Below are 22,290 nucleotides of genomic sequence, written 5' to 3'. Positions count from 1 at the left end.
GCAAAAACCATCAAGCGCTACAAAGAAACTGGCTCACATGAGGACAGCCCCAGGAAAGGAAGACCAAGAGTCACCTCTACTTCTGAGGATAAGTTTATCCGAGTCACCAGCCTCAGAAATCGCAGGTTAACAGCAGCTCAGAGTTCTAGCAGCAGACACATCTCTTCAACAACTGTTAAGAGGAAACTTTGTGCAGCAGGTCTTCATGGTAAAATAGCTGCTAGGAAACCACTGCTAAGGACAGGCAACAAGCAGAAGAGACTTGTTTGGGCTAAAGAACACAAGGAATGGACATTAGACCAGTGGAAATCTGTGCTTTGGTCTGATGAGTCCAAATTTGAGATCTTTGGTTCCAACCACCGTTTCTTTGTGCGACGCAGAAAAGGTGAACGGATGGACTCTACATGCCTGGTTCCCACCGTGAAGCATGGAGGAGGAGGTGTGATGGTGTGGGGGTGCTTTGCTGGTGACACACTTGGGGATTTATTCAAAATTGAAGGCATACTGAACCAGCATGGCTACCACAGCATCTTGCAGCTGCATGCTATTCCATCCAGTTTGCGTTTAGTTGGACCATCATTTATTTTTCAACAGGACAATGACCCCAAACATCACTTGACCAAGAAGGAGAGTGATGGGGTGCTACACCAGATGACCTGGCCTCCACAGTCACCAGACCTGAACCCTATCGAGATGGTTTGGGGTGAGCTGGACCGCAGAGTGAAGGCAAAAGGGCCAACAAGTGCTAAGCATCTCTGGGAACTCCTTCAACATTGTTGGAAGACCATTTCCGGTGACTACCTTTTGAAGCTCATCAAGAGAATGCCAAGAATGTGCAAAGCAGTCATCAAAGCAAAAGGTGGCTACTTTGAAGAACCTAGAATATAAGACATATTTTCAGTTGTTTCACACTTTTTTGTAACGTATATAATTCAACATGTGTTAATTCATAGTTTTGATGCCTTCAGTGTGAATGTACAATTTTCATAGTTATGAAAATACAGAAAAATCTTTAAGTGAGAAGGTGTGTCCAAACTTTTGGTCTGTACTGTATGTATGTATGTATGTACGTACGTACGTACAGTTGAAACCAGAAGTTTACTTACACTTTATAAAAAGACACATATGCATGTTTTTCTCAATATCTGACATGAAATCAGAATAAACATTTCCCGTTTTAGGTCAATTAGGATTACCAGAATTTTTAATATTTGCCAAATGTCAGAATAATGAGAGAGAGAGAATGTTTTAAGGCATTTTTATTACTTACTGCAAAGTCAAAAGTTAACAAACACTAAGATTAGTATGCCTTTAAACAATTCTGGACAGCCCATATGATGATGTCATGTATTTGGAAGCTTCTGATAGTTTTTTTGGCAACATCTGAGTTAATTAGACACCCCTGTGGATGTATTTTAATGCACACCTGAAACACACACTGCTTCTTTGTGTAGCTTCATGAGAAAGTCTAAAGAAATCAGCCAATATTTCAGTAGGAGAATTGTGCACTTGCACAAGTGTGGCTCATCCTTGGGTACAATTTCAAGATACCTCAAGGTGCCTCGTTCATCTTTACAAACAATTCTATGCAAGCACAAACAAGATGGGAATGTCCAGCCATCATACCGCTCAGGAAGGAGAAGGGTTCTGTGTCCCAGAGATGAACGAGCTTTGCTTCAACATGTGCATATCAACCCAAGGACAAAAGCAAAAGACCTTGTGAAGATGATGGCGGAAGCTGGTAAGATTGTGTCAATAACCACAGTGAAACGAGTACTGTATCAACATGGGCTGAAAGGCAACTCTGCCAGGAAGAAGCCATTACTCCAAAAGAAACATAAAAAAGCAAGATTAATGTTTGCAAATGCACACAGGAACAAAGACCTTAATATTTGGAGACATGTCCTGTGGTCTGATGAAATTAAAATTGAACTTTTTGGGCATAATGACCATCGTTACGCTTGGAGGAAAAAGGGAGAAGCTTGGAAGTCTAAAAACACCATCCCAACTGTGAAACAAGTGGGTGGCAGCATCATGCTCTGGGGTTGCTTTGCTGCAGGAGGGACTGGTGCACTTCACAAAATAGATGGCATCAGGAGAAAAGAAGATTATGTGGCAATACTGAAGCAACATCTCAAGACATCAGCCAGGAAGTTAAAGCTTGGGCGGAAATGGGTATTCCAAATGGACAATGACCTGAAGCATACTGCCAAAATGGTAACAAAGTGGCTTAAGGATAACAAAGTCAATGTTTTGGAGTGGCCATCACAAAGCCCTGATCTCAATCCTATTAAAAATTTATAGGCAAAGCTGAAAAGGCAGGTGCGAGCAAGGCAACCTACAAACCTGGATCAGTTACACCAGTTTTGTCAGGAGGAATGGGCCAAAATTCCGACCAACTATTGTGAGAAGGTTGTGGAAGGATATCTCAAACGTTTCACCCAAGTCATTCAGTTTAAGGGCAATGGTACAAAATACTAAATAAAGGTATGGAAACTTTTGACTTTGCAGTAGTAATACAAATGCCTTAAAACATCTCTCTCTTATTCTGGCATTTGGCAAATATTAAAAATTATGGTAAGCCTAATTAACCTAAAATGGGAAAGGTTTATTCTGATTTCATGTCAGATATTGAGAAAAACATGTATATGTGTCTTTTTATATAGTGTATGTAAACTTCTGGTTTCAACTGTATGTATGAATATGCACGTGTGTGTGTGTGTGTGTGTGTGTTTGTGTGTGTGTGTGTGTGTTTGTGTGTGTATGCGTGCATGTATATATGTATAGGTCTGCTCATGTTCTCCCACCCATATCCTAAAATCAATGAGAGCATAAAAGGCACCTTTTCTTTACCTGGTAATTCATTATCGCTCGCAGGCACATGATGCACACATGTACGTCGTCTTTCTGACTGACCAATCTGGAGTTTTTCAGAGCTTTCTTTCCTGGTAATGTATTGTAGCTGCTATTGGGAGAAAGTGATTTTGCAAAGGTTAAGATGCTTTGCCGCCTATTACAGGACACGTTTCCTTCTCTAGTTGCACATGCTTACATTGATAAATGAGTTTATATTGTTATAGTATTTACACTCCAACAATAGCAAAGCCTGGTGTAAAGTAATGATTACAATGTGGTTGGATTCTTGTGGCAGTAACACCCAAAAAATAAAAATGGGTTGTACAATGTTGATATAATAAAATAATCTTCAGCAGAAATATATATTTTTTGCAATGTTTTTTAAATCATGTGCGACAGGGGTCACAGTTTTTATTTTCATCATTCGCAGTTGGACAGCGCAGTGTTGCCGCGCACCACTGCTTATGGCTCTGCCCATGATGACTGAGAGGGGCACTGTGGAGCCCACATGTTTTGAACTCATCAGATGGGAGTTTCATGGTTAACAATTCGCACTAAAGAGAGATCAATGAAGAAACTAACACATACTTTTGCAGTATACCTACCAAATACATTTAAAAATGAATTCATGATATTTGGGGAAATTATAATATAATGTAACTATCAATAGAAGAATGATAATTGACAGGAGCTTATGAATGGACAAGAACCCTTCATATTTCCAGGTGCTACTTGCTCACATTTTCATGGATGGACAAGATATGGAAGAATCACAAACATGGCATATTGGCAAGTAGGCTGCAGAGACAAGGAGCTAGCGCACAAATACATACCGGAGCACAGACTGGCGGGCAGAGCGAGCGAGGCCGTTGGTGAAAGGGGCAGGGAGGGCGTTGGGATTCTGCAGATCCTCGATGGATCTGCTCCACGATTTGGACTTTTCAACCAAGCCATCCTCCCCGTTTTCCAGGCCATCAAAATCAAACCTACATCAAGAGGATACAGAAGAAGCTTGAGCGGCCAGGGGGCAGAGAGAGGACTGGATAAAGCAAAGCTACAAAGCAGCAGAATGGATTCCAGACTGAAAATGCTCAATGGCTGGAGTGACTGGGACCGAAAAACATAGACGACTGCAAACTCAGCTCCAGATGGAAGGCGGTGCAGGGTGGAAACGGTTATGGGGGCACATGCTTCTACTTCAGCACTAAGAGAAGGAACTGTACAAGCATCATCATTGCTATTAGTGTGAAGAGTATATCCTCATTAATACACCTAAGCCCTCATTACTTTTCTCCTTTGAATACTCCTGAATGATCTGGCTATACTTACATAACCGCGCACTGTGCAAAGGAGAGATACTCCACCAACACATCCAGGCCCTTGTTGTCATTGTTCAAAAACTCCCGCACCCACCTGTAAAAAAGCATTAGTGTCAGTCTCATAAAAGAGCATATAGATTACATTTATAATAGGTTCTGTATACACCAGTTCTGCTGTGTCCACTTATAATGGGAGACAGACACCTACGGCATCCACTGGACCCCAGTAACCAATAACCTGATCATTGTGGTACAAGTGCGGTTTCTCTAATCAAAAAACTATAGAATGTTCTATGCAGATGTCTTATTTCAAAATAACGACTTGGATTAGTAGTTTGTAAATCTTGGCATAATTGATCCATGTAAACCAGCAGGGCACATAACTATACAATGTAAACCAGCAGGGCACATAGCTATACAATGTAAACCAGCAGGGCACATATCTATACAGTGTAAACCTGCAGGGCACATATCCAGACCAATGTAAACCAGCAGGGCACATAGCTATACAGTGTAAACCAGCAGGGCACATATCTATACACTGTATACCAGCAGGGCCCATATCTATGCAATGTAAACCAACAGGGCTCATATCAATGCAATGAAAATCAGCAGGGCTCATATCAATGCAATGTAAATCAGCAGGGCACATATCTATACAGTGTAAACCAGCAGGGCACATATCCAGACCAATGTAAACCAGCAGGGCACACATCTATACAATGTAAACCAGCAGGGCACATATCTATACAGTGTAAACCAGGAGGGCCCACATCTATACAATGTAAACCAACAGGGCACATATCTATGCAATGCAAACCAGCAGGGCCCATATCTATACAGTGTAAACCAACAGGGCACATACAAGTGCTTCTCACTAAATTAGAATATCATCAAAAAGTTAATTTATTTCAGTTCTTCAATACAAAAAGTGACACTCATATATTATATAGAGTCATTACAAACAGAGTGATCTATTTGAAGTGTTTATTTCTGTTAATGTTGATGAATATGGCTTACTGCCAATGAAAACACAAAAGTCATTATCTCAGTAAATTAGAATAATTAACAAAAAACACCTGCAAAGGCTTCCTACGTGTTTAAAAAGGTCCCTTATTCTGTTTCAGTAGTCTCCACAATCATGGGGAAGACTGCTGACTTGACAAATGTCCAGCAGGCAGTCATTGACACACTCCACAAGGAGGGTAAGCCACAAAAGGTCATTGCTAAAGAAGCTGGCTGCTCACAGAGTGCTGTATCCAAGCATATTAATGGATAGTTGAGTGGAAGGAAAAAGTGTGGTAGAAAAAGGTGCACATGCAACCGGGATAACCGCAGCCTTGAAAGGATTGTTAAGAAAAGGCCATCCAAAAATTTGGGGGAGACTCACAAGGAGTGGACTGCTGCTTCAGTCATTGCTTCAAGAGCCACCACACACAGATGTATCCAGGACATGGGCTACAAGTGTCGCATTCCTTGTGTCAAGCCACTCATGACCAATAGACAAAGCCAGAAGCGTCTTACCTGGGCCAAGGAGAAAAAGACCTGGACTGTTGCTCAGTGGTCCAAGGAGTCGTTTTCAGATGAAAGTAAATTTTGCATTTCATTTGGAAATCAAGGTCCCAGAGTCTGGAGGAAGAGTGGAGAGGCCACAATCCAAGCTTCTTGAGGTCTAGTGTGAAGTTTCCACAATCAGTGATGGTTTGGGGAGCCATGTCATCTGCTGGTGTAGGTCCACTGTGTTTTATCAAGACCAAAGTCAGTGCAGCCGTCTACCAGGAAATTTTAGAGCACTTCATGCTTCCCTCTGCCGACAAGCTTTTTGAAGATGGAAATTTCATTCTCCAGCAGTACTTGGTACCTGTCCACACTGCCAAAAGTACCAATACCTGGTTTAACAACAACAGTATCACTGTGCTTGACTGACCAGCAAACTCGCCTGACCTTAACCCCATAGAGATTCAATGGGGTATTGTCAAGAGGAAGATGAGAGACACCAGACCCAACAATGCAGATGACCTGAAGGCTGCTATCAAAGCAACCTGGGCTTCCATAACACCTCAGCAGTGCCACAGGCTGATCACCTCCATGCCACGCCGCATTGATGCAGTAATTGATGCAAAAGGAGCCCCGACCAAGTATTGAGTGCATTTACTGAACATACATTTCAATAGGCCAACATTTCGGATTTTAAAAACATTTTTGAAGCTGTTGTTATAAAGTATTCTAATTTACTGAGACAATGACTTTTGTGTTTTCATTGGCTGTAATCCATAATCATCAACATTAACAGAAATAAACACTTGAAATAGATCACTCTGTTTGTAATGACTATATAATATATGAGTTTCACTTTTTGTATTGAAGAACTGAAATAAATTAACTTTTTTATGATATTCTAATTTAGTGAGATGCACTTGTATCTATACAGTGTAAACTAGCAGGGCCCATTTCTATACAGTGTAAACCAGCAGGGCCCATATCTATGGAATGTAAACCAGCAAGGCACATATCTATACAATGTAAACCAGCAGGGCTCATATCTATACAGTGTAAACCAGCAAGGCACATATCTATACAATGTAAACCAGCAGGGTACATATCTATACATAGACCAGCAGGGCCCATATCTATACATAGACCAGCAGGGCCCATATCTATACATAGACCAGCAGGGCCCATATCTATACAGTGTAAACCAGTAGGGTACACATCTATACTGTGTAAACCAGCAGGGCCCATATCTATACAGTGTAAACCAGCAAGGCACATATCTATACAATGTAAACCAGTAGGGTACATATCCAGAACAATGTAAACAAGCAGGGCACATATCTCGTCCCCTCATTTTCTTTATCATACTGGCCTCATATCCTCATTTCCAAAGTAGGATTTTTCCTAATAGAGAATGAATGCAGTGCTGCCGACATTTTAGGACCCTGTTCTTGGGAATCGGTGGGGGCTTATCACTTATTCTATGGATAGGTTATAATATTTATCCCCATCATTAAAAGTTAAGCGAAGAACATAACTTCCAAGCTCTGAAGCCTACAAGATTGTGAATGCACATGTGAATTACAACAATGTATTATAATGTACTTATAACAGTACTTGGTTCGTAAAGTTTCTGCATAAATATGCTGTATATACAGTTGCAATCAAAATTATTCAACCCAAATTACAAATTAGTTTTATTAGCAAAATTTACAAACTTTCTGCTGTTTGTAATAAATCAGTCAAATAAGAACAAATTAAACAGCTCAACAGAACTAATATGACAAATGGTTGCTCCAAATTCATCACAAAACACCACTTTATTGACTACTACAATCTCAGAATTATTCATCCTCTTCACGACAAGCATCTCTAGTGCTTAGTAGAGCACCTTTAGCTGTTATGACCTGCTGTAAATGTAATGCATAGTCAGATACCAGTTTCTGGCAGCGTTTCTGAGGAGCATTAGACCATTCCTCAGGGGCTATGGCCTACAGTTCACTACACTGTGTTCCAAATTATCATGCAAATAATATTTTCTCAGATTTTCCCAAATTACCTATATGAATTGCAGTCATTGTAATTTTCCAGTCAAATAACAATTGAAAGGTTTTTGTACAAATTGCCTATGATAACAGTATATTTAAAAAAAAAATAAAAAACCCAAACTGCACTCAAAATGCATGTTCCAAATTATTATGCACAGCAGAGTTTTCAACCTTTTCATTTTAATAAAGAACAAAAAAATGGTCATTTTTGAAATTATAAGCATTAGCAGGTTATTACAAACTGAAATCAAACAGTTTTCAACTCAAAACTTTATTCTAGGTGATGTTACATTTGCACATAGGACCCCTTGTTCGAAAGGAGCTTCTGAACTCTCTCGTCCATTGAATTTGTCAGGTTTTGGATGGTTTCTGCTTCAATTGTTTTGCATGAGGACAGAATACCCTCCCAGAGCTGTTGCTTAGATGTGAACTACCTCCCGCCATCATAGACACTCCTTTTGATGATGCTCCAGAGGTTCTCAATGGGGTTGAGGTCAGGGGAGCATGGGGGCCACACCATAAGTTTGTCCCCTTTTATGCCCATAGCAGCCAGAGATGCAGATGTGTTATGTGCAGCATGAGACGGGGCATATATATATATTGCACAGCTTTGCATTGCTGAAATCTGCGGGGTTTCTTTTTAGCATACACTTGAGGTAGACGCTGTCTATGAATTGCAGTAAGTGTATGCCGACTTAATGGCTACATATAACTGGTTGTTCCAGGACTCCTATTATAAGGTCCCCATTCAGTGTGTAATTGACAGCTCGGCAGGATATCCCCCAGCCGGAGCACTGACACGGTGTAGAAGTACAGGGGGCCTCAGCTATGCCGGGAAAGAAAATAAACAGAAGTGAGCGCTTCTCAGCTCGTGGACTGTTTTGTCTGTGAGGTACCATAACTATCCGGCAGCCTCAGTCACAGGATTAGTCAGCAGTTCAATAGCAGATCATAATGATATCAATATGCTGAAGGAGGAGCGGCCGAGGAGAGGGCATTACATAGACACACAGAACGCCACCGGGCAGATTCATCAGCGCCAGCTCCTGAGAACGCTCTTATGTGCCGTACTCCGCATTCAGAACAAGCCTCAGGCACTTATGAATTTCCGCTAATCACATTTTTTTATATAAAAGTCAAGTCAATTTTTCTGTTTGTTTTCATTTCATCATAATCTGCAAACGTAATGTAGAATTAATGACGGCATCCAAACCTGTCCCCGTGACATTAATAAATCTGTCCTTTTTCATCTCATTAATGAGAGGAAATATAAGAATGCTGCACATAAACGTGGCTCGCGGCCCCTAGTCGAAATTCTTCCCGCTATATAATAACTTATATCTCATTCTTATTGTAGCAGAAGGTCCATTTTCGCCATTAAAGAGCTTCCCAATAGAATCAGTCTCTTAGGTTGTCCTGATATTTTTTCTTGCTTCGTATATGGTTCCAACATATTCCACAGCCCTGTACACAGCATGTCATTTCTCTCCAGTCCCCGATTCAAGTGGTGATCGCAAATTTAATGTCTCTAGCAGAAATCCATTTAACCTACCCATATGTGTATGAAGTGAGGTACGAACTGGAGTAAAAAGGAGGATTGTGAAGACAAGGAGAACGTGCAAACTACCTGCAGATGTTGTCCTTGGTTGGCTTTGTGCCCAGGACCCAAGCGCTGTACAACAATAATGCTAACCACTGAGCCACTATTCTGGAAACCTGTCCAGAAGTACTTCCTCATTACTCCACCAGTGAGGGCACGTGCACACGACGTCTTATTCTGGAGGATTCCACCGAGAACCAGGCTGAAAAAGCGCTCAATAAACGCTAGCCATAACGAACATATGTACTGTAATGTCAAAACAACTTGCTGTGCATATGTTTAGTCTTTTTTCACTTCTTTTAAACGCCTCAGGCTTCAAAAGCCGCCACTTTCTTATATGTAAAATTATAATAATAATTGAAAAAAATACGATGGTGGTGAATTCTGGCATTTTTCTGCTTCAAAAACTATGCAGGTACGCTGCGTTATGGTTGAAGCTTCCCTGTTCCCCCACCAGTCTCTATTCAGCTGACCCCAGCTGCCAATGCCTGGCTGTAGCGGTGCCCTCAGTGGTGTTGATGAATTGCAGATACAGCCAGTGATTGGCTGCAGAGGTCAGGCGCGTCAATGGGCCACTTCTCCACTAGAGCAGAATCAGTGGGGGACCACCAGGGAAACGATGACATAGAAGCTGTAGGGGGATGATAAGGTGAGTGGTATTTACTCCCCGTGGTATAAAATACCATTGTAGGCAATCTGTAAAAAATAGTCATCAAGTTGGAAAATTTCTTTAGCAACCTGACCAATGCGAAATCTGTGTGAACAAGTGACAAAGCTGCAGACGCCACAAAATCTCCCCCCGAGTCAATGCTGGAGCTTTCACTTCTAGCACAGAAAGAAAGTGATCTGCACAAAAGAAGGACGATTCTGCAAGAAGCAAAAGACTGTCCGGAGGATGACGAGAGTAGGCGAAAAGAAACCTCGAGCACGGAGGAAAGTGCTCACACCTCGTCCACGCTCTAATGAGACATTATGGGGTCTGCGGGGGGGAATGTACATGGCAACCAGTGACATATTAGTCATCCATGGTGTGACACGGCTTCTGCATCAGTTTCCTTTACCCTGTAGGATGATCCAGTCTATTTATACATTGGGTAGAAGGTTATACAATCTCCCCAAATGCCTAATCAATGGTCTTCTATGTCAAATTACACATTCTTAATAAAAGCAGACGAAAGCAACGCCCAATGTAATTACAAGAGATGGCGGCGTCCTTATTAGTAAAGTATTAGTAATAGCTGTAACAGGTCTGGGAGGCGGAACCTCTGAGCTACTATACAAGGGGGCGGTCCTTGTAAGGGAGCGGGTGGCGACCAGGCAGGCAGTCACAGCAGGTGACCGGGACAGTCTCTGGGTGTACGGGCAGGAGGTCACGGCAAGTGACCGGGGCAGTCTCTGGGTGAACGGGCTGGAGGTCACGGCAAGTGACCGGGGCAGTCTCTGGGTGAACGGGCTGGAGGTCACGGCAAGTGACCGGGGCAGTCTCTGGGTGAACGGGCTGGAGGTCACGGCAAGTAACTGGGGCAGTCTCTAGGTAAAGGGTAGGTACGACCTGTGATGGCTGAACCTCCAGGTAGGCTAGCAAGGCAGATGGAGGATGTGTGCTCCCAGGTGAGCAAGCGAGAGTCTCTGGAATAGCAGGTGGTCACAGCACGTGACGGCGAAGCCTCCAGGTAGGCAAGCAGGCAGGTAGCGGAGAAGCACTCCCAGGTGAGCGGGCAAGAGTCTCTGGAATAGCTGGTGGTCACAGCACGTGACGGCGGAGCCTCCGGGCAGGCAAGCAGGCAGGTAGCGGAGAAGCGCTCCCAGGTGAGCGGGCAAGAGTCTCTGGAATAGCTGGTGGTCACAGCACGTGACGGCGGAGCCTCCGGGCAGGCAAGCAGGCAGGTAGCGGAGGAGCGCTCCCAGGTGAGCGGGCAAGCTGGTCCATAGACAGACTAACAGGAGTAGAAAGGCAGACCGTCGGACCTCAGGCTAGCAAGTAGGCAGGTAGCTGATGTGCGCTCCCAGGTGAGCGGGCAAGCTGGTCCTTAGACAGACTGACAGGAGTTGTAAGGCAGACCGTCGGACCTCAGGCTAGCAAGCAGGTAGCAGGAATAACTGGCAGGAAACAGACAGCAAACTGGCAGGACTCTGGCAGGAATCAGGCAGGTAACTGGCAGGTAACTGGCAACGGGACCTGAGGGCTGAAGCAGAGTAGAACAGTGCAACAACATTGCTCGGGCACCTCCATTTTGGAGGAGGTGCCTTATATATGGTGAAATCCTCCGGCCATTGGCCGGGGACTCCTTAGGACGGCGCGCGCGGCCCCTTTAAGAGGGAGGGAGAGCGCGCGCGCGCGCCCTAAGCACAGTGGCCGGGAAGGAGCGCGCGCTGCCAGCAGAGCGGGAGGAGGACGCCGGGCACGGAGCAGGGAGGTGAGGGGAACAGCGTCCCTGCCTAGCAGAGGGCAGGGACGCCGGCGCTACAGTACTCCCCCCTTTAGGCCCCCCCTTTTTTAGGCCAGACAGAAATTTAGCAAGGATAAGAGGGGCATGGATGTTCTCCCGGGGCTCCCACGTTCTCTCCTCAGCACCAAACCCCTTCCAATCTACTAGAAAAAAGGTCTTTCCTCTTACCCTTTTGGTGGCAAGAATGTTCTCTACCTCAAACTCGTCCTCAGCAGAAACCGGAGCAGGAGGCGTACCTGTAGACTTGGAAAAAGAGTTAAGTACCACAGGTTTGAGGAGAGATACATGGAAGGAGTTAGGGATCCGTAAGTTGGCCGGGAGTTTCAATTTATAGGCCACCGGGTTGATCTGACTGATGACCTCCAGGGGGCCGATGAACCGAGGCCCTAACTTGTAAGAAGGTATCTTGAGTCGGAAATATTTAGATGAGAGCCAGACTTTATCTCCGGGACGAAATTGTGGAGGATCCAGGCGTTTTTTGTCAGCGTGTCTTTTCATCCGTTCGGACGACTGAAGGAGTGCGGATCGGGTACTCTCCCAAATGGAGGAAAATTTGCCAACGAGAGATTCCGCAGCCGGGTTGTCCACAGAGGTGGAGACAGGAAAAGGAATCCGAGGATGCTGACCGAAGACTACAAAAAACGGGGATTTGGAGGAGGATTCGCTCTCGTGATTGTTATAAGAGAACTCGGCCCATGGTAGGAGATCCACCCAGTCTGAATGATGGGCATTAACGAAGTGCCGGAGGTAACTGGTCAGGTTCTGATTGATCCGCTCCACTTGACCATTGGACTGTGGGTGGTAAGCGGAAGAGAAGTCCAGGGTGACGTCTAGCAGTTTACAAGTGGCTCTCCAGAAGCGTGAGGTGAACTGTACCCCACGATCCGACACGATGTGGAGGGGCAGGCCATGAAGACGGAAGATGTGACGAATAAAGTCTTTAGCTAGCTCGGGTGCAGACGGGAGGCCTGGCAGGGGAACGAAATGAGCCATCTTGGAGAAGCGGTCAGCGACCACCCAAATGACCGTACAACCGGCAGAGACTGGGAGGTCTGTTATAAAGTCCATTGCTATATGCTGCCAGGGGGCAGCAGGTACTGGGAGCGGAAGGAGGCGACCGGCTGGCAGATGTCTCGGAACCTTGTTGCGGGCGCAGGACACACAGGCAGAAACAAAGTCTATTACGTCCTTGTGCAGGGTAGGCCACCAGTAGTGCCGGGTAATAAGCTGGAGGGTCTTTTTTTGACCGGCATGGCCAGCCAGTTTAGACGAGTGACCCCAGTGAAGGATCTTCTCCCGATCAGGTACTGATACGAACGTCTTTCCGGGAGGGAGACGATTTAGACTCACGGGAGCCACCTGCATTACTCTGGCGGGATCGATGATGTGTTTCGGATCTTCCTCGAGATCAGACACCAGAAAGGATCGAGACAAGGCGTTCGCCTTGACGTTTTTGTCTGCCGGGCGAAAATGAAGAACAAAATCAAAGCGAGCAAAAAACAAGGACCACCGGGCTTGGCGCGGGTTAAGTCTCTGGGCATGCTGGAGGTAAGCCAAGTTCTTGTGGTCCGTGTAAATTATTACCGGGTGAAGAGCCCCCTCGAGCAGGTAACGCCACTCCTCCAATGCCAGTTTGATGGCCAATAACTCTCGGTCTCCTATGGAATAATTGCGCTCTGAGGAGGAGAAGAGTTTAGAGAAGAAGCCGCAAGTTACCATCCTCCCGGAAGATGATTTTTGAGTAAGTACCGCTCCGGCTCCAGAGGAGGAGGCGTCAACTTCCAGGAAGAACTGCTTGTTGCCGTCCGGGCGATGCAGCACCGGGGCGGAAGAGAAGGCCTGTTTTAAGGAAAGAAAGGCCTCCTCTGCTTCGGGCGGCCACTCTTTGGGATTAGTACCCTTACGGGTGAGCGCGGAAATTGGGGCAGTCCGGGAAGAGAAGTGTGGTATGAAGAGGCGGTAGTAGTTGGCGAAGCCCAGGAACGGCTGAATGGCCTTCAACCCCTCCGGTCGAGGCCATTTCTCGATGGCAGACAGTTTCTCTGGATCCATTCGTAGGCCGGTCTGAGAAATAATGTAGCCCAAAAACGGAAGCGAGGTCTGCTCAAAGAGGCACTTCTCGTATTTAGCGAAGAGGTGATTCTGCCTGAGCCTGAGCAGGACCTGACGAACGTCCCTCCGGTGAGTCTGGAGATCCGGAGAGAAGACCAAGATGTCGTCCAGGTACACCACTACGCAGGAGTAGAGAAGGTCCCGGAAGATGTCATTGACCAACTCTTGAAAGACGGCAGGAGCGTTACAGAGACCAAAGGGCATTACCAGATATTCATAGTGGCCGTCCCGGGTGTTGAATGCCGTCTTCCATTCATCCCCCTGACGGATACGAACCAGGTTGTACGCCCCACGGAGGTCCAGTTTGGTGAAGATTCTAGCCCCTCTCAGACGATCAAATAACTCCGGAATGAGCGGAAGGGGGTACTTATTCTTCACCGTGATTTGGTTAAGGCCTCTATAGTCTATACAGGGACGGAGAGAGCCGTCCTTCTTTTTTACGAAGAAGAAGCCTGCTCCCGCCGGGGAGGTAGATTTCCGGATGAATCCCCTGGCCAGATTCTCCTCAATATATTCGGACATCGACCGGGTCTCAGCAGCGGATAGTGGATAAATACGCCCACGGGGAGGAGTAGTACCGGGTAACAGGTCGATAGGGCAGTCGTATGGTCTATGAGGGGGTAGTGTCTCTGCTTCCTTTTTATTAAAGACATCAGCATAAGACCAATAAGGAATCGGAAGTCCAGGTAGATTAGCTGGGGTAGGAGAAGGACGGACGGGATGGACGGGAACCAGACAGGTCTTATGGCAGTCCTGTCCCCAGCGAAGGACTTCTCCGGTCTGCCAGTCAAGCACGGGTGCATGTCTCTGGAGCCAAGGTAGACCTAGCAAGAGGGCGTGAGAGAGTCCAGGCAGAACATGAAAGGAGATACTCTCAGAATGCAGCATTCCCACCTGTAGAGTAATGGATTCGGTGATGAGTTGGATGGGGCGTGGTAAGAGACCCCCATCCACGGCAGCAACAGACAAGGGTACAGCCAGAGGTTTGGTGGGGATGCGGTATTTCTCTACCAGGGACTGTGAAATAAGATTCCCGGCTGCTCCAGAGTCCAGTTGGGCTAGTTCGAAATAACGGTTCTCCCCGCAGACGATTGAAACTGACAGCAGCAGAGATGGAGAGGATTTATTCTTGTCTAGGTCGACCTCTCTGAGCGAACCTAGACACAGGCGTTTCCCGACCTCTCTGGGCAGGCACGGATCCGGTGCTCCTTACTGCCACAGTAGAAGCAGCTCCCCTCGGCACGGCGTAAGTCCTGACGGGTTTTGACCATCTTGGTCTGGTCGACCTGCATAGACTCAGGAGAGTGTACCTGGGGAGAGATGGAGGGAGTGACGGGTTTCTGAAAGGTAGGAGCTAGACGTGGAAACCTCCTCTCACGGGTGACCTCTTTGGCACGCTCCTGGAACCGTAGGTCAATCCGGGTGGCAAGAGTTATTAGGTCATCGAGAGTGGTAGGAATGTCCCGACCGGCAAGTTCATCTTTAATACGGCCGGACAGACCCTCCCAGAAGACGGATACCAGAGCGTCGTTATCCCAGGCCAGCTCCGAGGCAAGGGTACGGAACCGTATGGCATATTGGCCCACGGTGAGACTTCCCTGACGGAGGCGTAGCAGAGATGATGCGGATGAGGTCTTCCGTCCGGGTTCGTCGAAGACTTTCCGGAAAGCCGTGAGGAAGGCAGGCAAGTCGGACACCAGGGGGTCTCCTCTCTCCCATAGAGGATTTAGCCAGGCCAGGGCCTCCCCGGTGAGATGGGACATGATGAAGGCAATTTTGGCCCGGTCGGAGTTAAACTGGTGGGACAATAGTTCAAAGTGCAGGGTGCACTGATTTATGAAGCCCCGAGCCTGGGCGGAGTCGCCTCCGAAGCGAGGAGGTGCAGAAAGCCAGGGTCCGGGGTAGGATACCATGGTATTGGTGGGCAGCGGAGCTGCCGGGTTGCGAGTCATGGCACTGGCGGTGGTTGCTGGTGGAGCAGTCAGAGTATCCAGGCGAGAATTGACATTCCGCAGGTGACCCAGGATGGACTCCTGTTGGGACCTCTGACAGGACAGTTCATGACAGAGGTCCGAGAGCGAGGGAGCTTGGGTGCCACCGGGTTCCATGGCCCGAGCAAACTGTAACAGGTCTGGGAGGCGGAACCTCTGAGCTACTATACAAGGGGGCGGTCCTTGTAAGGGAGCGGGTGGCGACCAGGCAGGCAGTCACAGCAGGTGACCGGGACAGTCTCTGGGTGTACGGGCAGGAGGTCACGGCAAGTGACCGGGACAGTCTCTGGAAGAACGGGCTGGAGGTCACGGCAAGTGACCGGGGCAGTCTCTGGGTGAACGGGCTGGAGGTCACGGCAAGTGACCGGGGCAGTCTCTGGGTGAACGGGCTGGAGGTCACGGCAAGTGACCGGGGCAGTCTCTGGGTGAACGGGCTGGAGGTCACGGCAAGTGACCGGGGCAGTCTCTGGGTGAACGGGCTGGAGGTCACGGCAAGTAACTGGGGCAGTCTCTAGGTAAAGGGTAGGTACGACCTGTGATGGCTGAACCTCCAGGTAGGCTAGCAAGGCAGATGGAGGATGTGTGCTCCCAGGTGAGCAAGCGAGAGTCTCTGGAATAGCAGGTGGTCACAGCACGTGACGGCGAAGCCTCCAGGTAGGCAAGCAGGCAGGTAGCGGAGAAGCACTCCTAGGTGAGCGGGCAAGAGTCTCTGGAATAGCTGGTGGTCACAGCACGTGACGGCGGAGCCTCCGGGCAGGCAAGCAGGCAGGTAGCGGAGAAGCGCTCCCAGGTGAGCGGGCAAGAGTCTCTGGAATAGCTGGTGGTCACAGCACGTGACGGCGGAGCCTCCGGGCAGGCAAGCAGGCAGGTAGCGGAGGAGCGCTCCCAGGTGAGCGGGCAAGCTGGTCCATAGACAGACTGACAGGAGTAGAAAGGCAGACCGTCGGACCTCAGGCTAGCAAGCAGGCAGGTAGCTGATGTGCGCTCCCAGGTGAGCGGGCAAGCTGGTCCTTAGACAGACTGACAGGAGTTGTAAGGCAGACCGTCGGACCTCAGGCTAGCAAGCAGGTAGCAGGAATAACTGGCAGGAAACAGACAGCAAACTGGCAGGACTCTGGCAGGAATCAGGCAGGTAACTGGCAGGTAACTGGCAACGGGACCTGAGGGCTGAAGCAGAGTAGAACAGTGCAACAACATTGCTCGGGCACCTCCATTTTGGAGGAGGTGCCTTATATATGGTGAAGTCCTCCGGCCATTGGCCGGGGACTCCTTAGGACGGCGCGCGCGGCCCCTTTAAGAGGGAGGGAGAGCGCGCGCGCGCGCCCTAAGCACAGTGGCCGGGAAGGAGCGCGCGCTGCCAGCAGAGCGGGAGGAGGACGCCGGGCACGGAGCAGGGAGGTGAGGGGAACAGCGTCCCTGCCTAGCAGAGGGCAGGGACGCCGGCGCTACAATAGCTTGTATAGTAACTGGCATGAGGCGCTTGGTGTGGTATTGTTTTTGCACCCTGACAGCCAATTCTAATAGATAATGTGTTAGAAATCACAATGCCGCTATATTATTCATGCAGAGTACTTCTATAGCGCCAACATATTCCGCAGCCCTTTACAGATATCATCATCACTGTTGGGGCTCACAATCTAAATTCCCTATCCATTAGAGTTACCAGCCGGGATTCGCGGTTCCTCCAGCCTGGCGTGACGCCATGGCTGCAGCGTGATTCACATGTGACGACTCAGGCCAGCTAACCAAAAGAAGAGCTGCAGATGCCGACAAGTAGGAGGTGGTACTCCTGCCGCTCACCTCTGTCATGACAGATGGAATGGGACATGAAAGTCAATTTTTGCCAACCCTACAATATATATGTCATTTAGCGTGTACGAGGACACCTCCGTAAAGATGGGGAGGATGTGCAAGCTCCATGCAGATGGTGGTATTTGAACCTCATTGATCATGCTTCTATGGCTCATTGACCTGTCTCCAGCCATATTGTTTCCATTCACTTACATTTTATCGGACAATGACTGTCTGATAGAAATGTCTGTAGGGCTGGTGCAGTCAGAGTGTTTCATCTGAGGGCAGATTTCCAACCATTTATGACCAGCTTGCCACCATTTTTGCATAAAAATGCATATGCAAACCCTTTCAGACTTGATAATATCCAATTACGGCCATGTATGACATCAAATGTGTGCCCTAATGGAACCAAGTGCGCAGACCTGATTTACACGCCAGGTCTCTAGTTCTGGTGACTGTTTGATAAATGACTCTGAAACATGGAAAACCGAGAAATGCCAAAAATGACTCACACATTTCCCGTGTAAGGTTTCTACAATCCATATCACACACGAGCACACTGTGGAGGTCATACATGTAGCATGACATTGCGGGGTCTTGTATGAGGACAGCACTGGTGTACGTTGCGCTGATGGTGGGTAGACGCTGTACTAGTTCATGCTCTCCGTCCGGCTCACAGGCTCTGGCACAGGACTCAGGCTGACACTGGAGCTGCAGAGCCTTTTCCTCTGGATGCCAGTAGCCCGCCTATTTCCTGTCTGCTGCCTCCACAGCCCCCCACCACCTCCTGCACATTTCCTGTCTGACTACATGCTCTATTTCTGGGGCTGTTACAGCTGACGTATGCCTGAATCCCACCTAAATTATGCCAAGAACTATTCTTTTTTTTTTTTGTTCTCCTAATTTGCTTCTGCGTATATTCAGGTTACTGGATTCCCACAAGCTACTGGTCTGCCGTGCTGGTTCATTTCCAACCTAGAAAGTCTGCAGCCAAAAATCTGCTACGTAATACATTGTAGCCAGGCTGCGCTACAGCACATTACATCAGTGAGAGGTAAGGCTCCTGCCTTATCGCAGGGGTTACACCATCACTTATAATGCCTCAGCTGCTGCAGAACTTCATGAATCACTTCAAATTGAGGATCTGCAGCAGCTGATCAAATCACTCAAAATAGAGTTCCCTACAGATAACCCTGCATACGATCCATCCACATTCAGTGTGACCTCCCTCCATGATGGATGTGTGAAGCGCTGCCTATAGGACAGGGCCAGAGCATTGTCCCGCAGATCAGATACAATCTACGGGAAGTGGTAGTATTCCTGTTCTTCCATATCCTTCCTGATTGCCACCTTACAGTCTGATGTGCCAGGACACAACACATCCGGTCAATGACCCCACCATACACCTGCACCGGGGCCCCCATGTAATGTGCCGTCCATACAACCATCTCACATTTCTAGATTACCCAGCTTCTTCGCAAAGTTTCAATAAAACAAAAGGGATTTTTCACATTTTAATCCAAGTAATAACTCTGATCCATGAACTCCCACAAGCTCGGAGATGGGCGTTCTCACGCTTACCCTATGTGATTGGTCCTTAGTGATATTTCCAGTTCTCGCAGCACTTTTGTGGATTCTTGGACCCGTCTTCTGAATTTCTGAAATGTGAATAAGAAAAGAAATTACTTTCAGTAAAAGTTTAACAAACTCAGTTGTAAGACACTTTGGGAAATACTTATGGATTTTCAGTTTTGAAGAACCCCCGGAATCAAGCATGGATTCCTACATGAGTGTGTGCGTCCTACATCGGCAGAGCAGATGAGCTGCAGTGGTCACATCACCGCTGCAGCCTGTCAACACAGACCGGAGCAGCGGGATAGATTACTATTTTAACCTAGCGGAAGCCAATAGGGAGGGAAGAGTTTTTTCTGAAAATTCCCTTCAATAAGGTAAGTAAGGCCTGCAGCTAGCCCATTAAGCGTGAACTGTAGCGGATCAATGGATCTTTACACAGTACAGCTGCTTAAGTTGTCCTTGTGCCAATGTGAGACATGGAAAGAAGAAAAGCAGTGCTCGCCAAATATTTTATTTCATGGACCAACAAAATAGCAGCTCCGCAGGGGCAAAAAAAATGCTCCTTATTTTAGTAGTCGGGAAGGTAAATTCACAATTAACCATAATGTTCTCTCCATCTCACAGGCAAGAAAAGTCACAACTTAGGCAGCTTTACAGTGGATATCGGTATTAACTGCAGCTACATTGGCAGGAATGGCTACACCCGAGTTTTTATAATTTATACGTATCCTTGTACGCCATTAATGCAGCCACTCACCTTAGGTAAAATACAGTCAATCACTCCAAACTAACAAAAGCAGAAAAAAAGGAAAAAAAGCAACAAAGACTTTTAAAAGGTGCATTCAGACGTCCAAATTTTTCCCCATAAATAAACGCCAACAGATTGTATACAAGAAGATCAGCGCTCATCATAATTGGGAGCGCTCCCTCTGACGCTCCACTCACATTTGTCTAGTTCTGCTCTCGATGGAAAGTATAAACCACATCCGGGTTCAGGTTCATGAATACGCACAGTTCGAGAATTTCTGGCACTTCGCCACAGGTGAGCAATTACACCAAATATTGGTGTTTATCATCATTTAATCTTTATCATCCTTTCTATAGCTGGAATTACACTGTATAGATTACCCCTGATGAAGCTACCATGGAGTAGCGAAACACATGGGGGCTCTTGTACCACCAGGCAGGTCATCCAACTTTATATCATTCCATGTGTCTGTTTTTGTATAAGTCTTTACTTTGTATCTTACAAATTTTTTTCTCCTCCAACAGGAGTACTTGGTCATTATTTTCAGTATTATACAATTTGTGCTTATTGTAATCACTTGTTTTATCTCATATAATACATTTATACTGATGCTCATGTCGGCCTGGTGTGGGGGTTATACCTTTGGTTTATCTTATCCATACCTCTGTTCGTTTTTTTGTTGATTTATTGTACTTTTTAATTGTTTTTAATCTAATTTGTCAGTGTTATTCCATTTTTTCAATAAACTGTACATGATTTTTTCCATACATGTTTATTATTTGGTGTGCATTAAATACACCTTTCTGTGCAGGTTTTCCATCCCTTTTTTATATGCTTATGACTCATCCTCAAAGACAAATATAAACTGTATGGGGGACAAAAAGATCTTTATTACAATAGATCTGCCCCCATATTGTCGGCAGAACATGGCCTGCTTAAATAGGGCAATGTGCTGCCGATATCAATGATTTAGTAGCCGGCCAGTAGCTTACATGAGCCGATGATCAGGAACAAGCGTCTTTATAAAGGCTGATTTGTGGATTATCGGACCAGGTGAATGGACTTTATACTAGAATAGATCATTACCTTTCGTGTCACTCCTGGGTCTAAGAAAGACTGAAGCTTCTGGATGTAAGTGTGCGGGGGATTTTTGACTTGAAACCGCTCCTAAATAAAATATAATAAAAGTATAACATATATAAAGTGGACAGAATGTAAGTTTAGAGAAGTTTTGTATAACACAACGCACAATATCTATGTCCCAGGACGCTCCATTAATAAGGTGCGCTACTTGTCCTATACAATGCTATCATACAAGTATACTATAGAGCACCATCTGCACCATTTAAGAAGATCACCATCCTCCCCCTACTGTTTAGTTAATAAGGGCTCACATTAAATATGAATACACTTTCCAGGATAATTTCCAGACTGATGTCACTCTGGAACCATAATGAAACTTTAAAAAAAAACAAAAAAAACCCGAAGGAAGCAGAAAAGTGAAGATGATCACATGCGGCCCACGTGATCAGCACTTCTCGCTGCAGACCGGATTCTTACCGTTGTGACTGAGGACTTTTCTGAGAACTTCTGTATTCTACAACATCCTGTTTATATGATTAGATTAATTAAGTTCAATGTGAAGAAGAGCAGCAAATAGCGATTCTTAGTATTGGGGAATATGGAATATTGTGATTCATACACATGGTAAAGTGAAATCACCCTCAGAAAACGAGCCATTGTTTACAGCCCATTTTTAACCAATGTTTCTATAATATTTGGATGTGATGGTGATAAATATGGTTTTTTTTCCCCCTAACTATAGAGATTTTATTCCATTTTCTGTACAGGATTATGGTACTGGCTATGGCGCCTGAGCCGCTGGGAAAAGCAGCAGAGCTCCATAGTAGGAAATACAGCAGGCACATGGAACGTAGACAGCAATAGGAAGGAAACGATCGCTGCCTTGTAAGCATGCTCTGTGATCTGTGACCATCATCTATTGGGAATAGTGGACCGGGTGTTATTTCAATATATAGGTGATAACCCTTCATTACGGCTAAAAAGTGATCGCCATAAAAAAGAAAGTGCCTGTTAATTGTGCAGCTCAGTAGCATGAGTGAAAACACCAAGAGGATATGGCCCTTATAAAAAAAAACTAATAAAGCCCCACACCTTTAGTGTTTTAATTACTGCCTCCATTCTGCAGAAACTGATGTTTAATCAAATACACTAATTAGGGCACTCGGTGCACCCTTAGTGTGGCCAAGAGGCTAAGGGCACCGTTCAGCCCAACTGTTTGG

General features: G+C 46.3%; 1 protein-coding gene across 4 annotated transcripts in view; it reads right to left on the bottom strand.

The window, feature by feature from the left end:
- Positions 1-22,290, bottom strand: part of FMNL3 (formin like 3) — a 110,995-nt gene that overhangs the window by 19,062 nt on the left and 69,643 nt on the right. For 3 of the 4 annotated variants that reach the window (XR_012274409.1, XM_073663814.1, XM_073663813.1), the window contains exons 3-7: positions 21,074-21,154; positions 19,246-19,322; positions 4,186-4,269; positions 3,690-3,842; positions 2,854-2,965 (exon numbers count right to left, since the gene is read on the bottom strand). Coding sequence is in view for 3 of the 4 variants with exons in the window: in XM_073663814.1 (XP_073519915.1) it covers positions 2,854-2,965; positions 3,690-3,842; positions 4,186-4,269; positions 19,246-19,322; positions 21,074-21,154 (507 nt within the window). In the remaining variant the exon portion in view is untranslated. The remainder of the gene's footprint in view (positions 1-2,853; positions 2,966-3,689; positions 3,843-4,185; positions 4,270-19,245; positions 19,323-21,073; positions 21,155-22,290) is intronic. The other variant, XM_073663815.1, reaches the window with a different exon arrangement.

This window comes from Phyllobates terribilis, unplaced genomic scaffold (genome assembly GCF_046119375.1).
Source record: "Phyllobates terribilis strain yellow unplaced genomic scaffold, ASM4611937v1 Scaffold_2__4_contigs__length_985480577, whole genome shotgun sequence".
In the NCBI taxonomy this organism is placed as follows: domain Eukaryota; kingdom Metazoa; phylum Chordata; class Amphibia; order Anura; family Dendrobatidae; genus Phyllobates; species Phyllobates terribilis.
The sequence above is the reverse complement of the archived record's forward strand: the minus strand, read 5'-3'. Positions and strand labels throughout refer to the sequence as shown.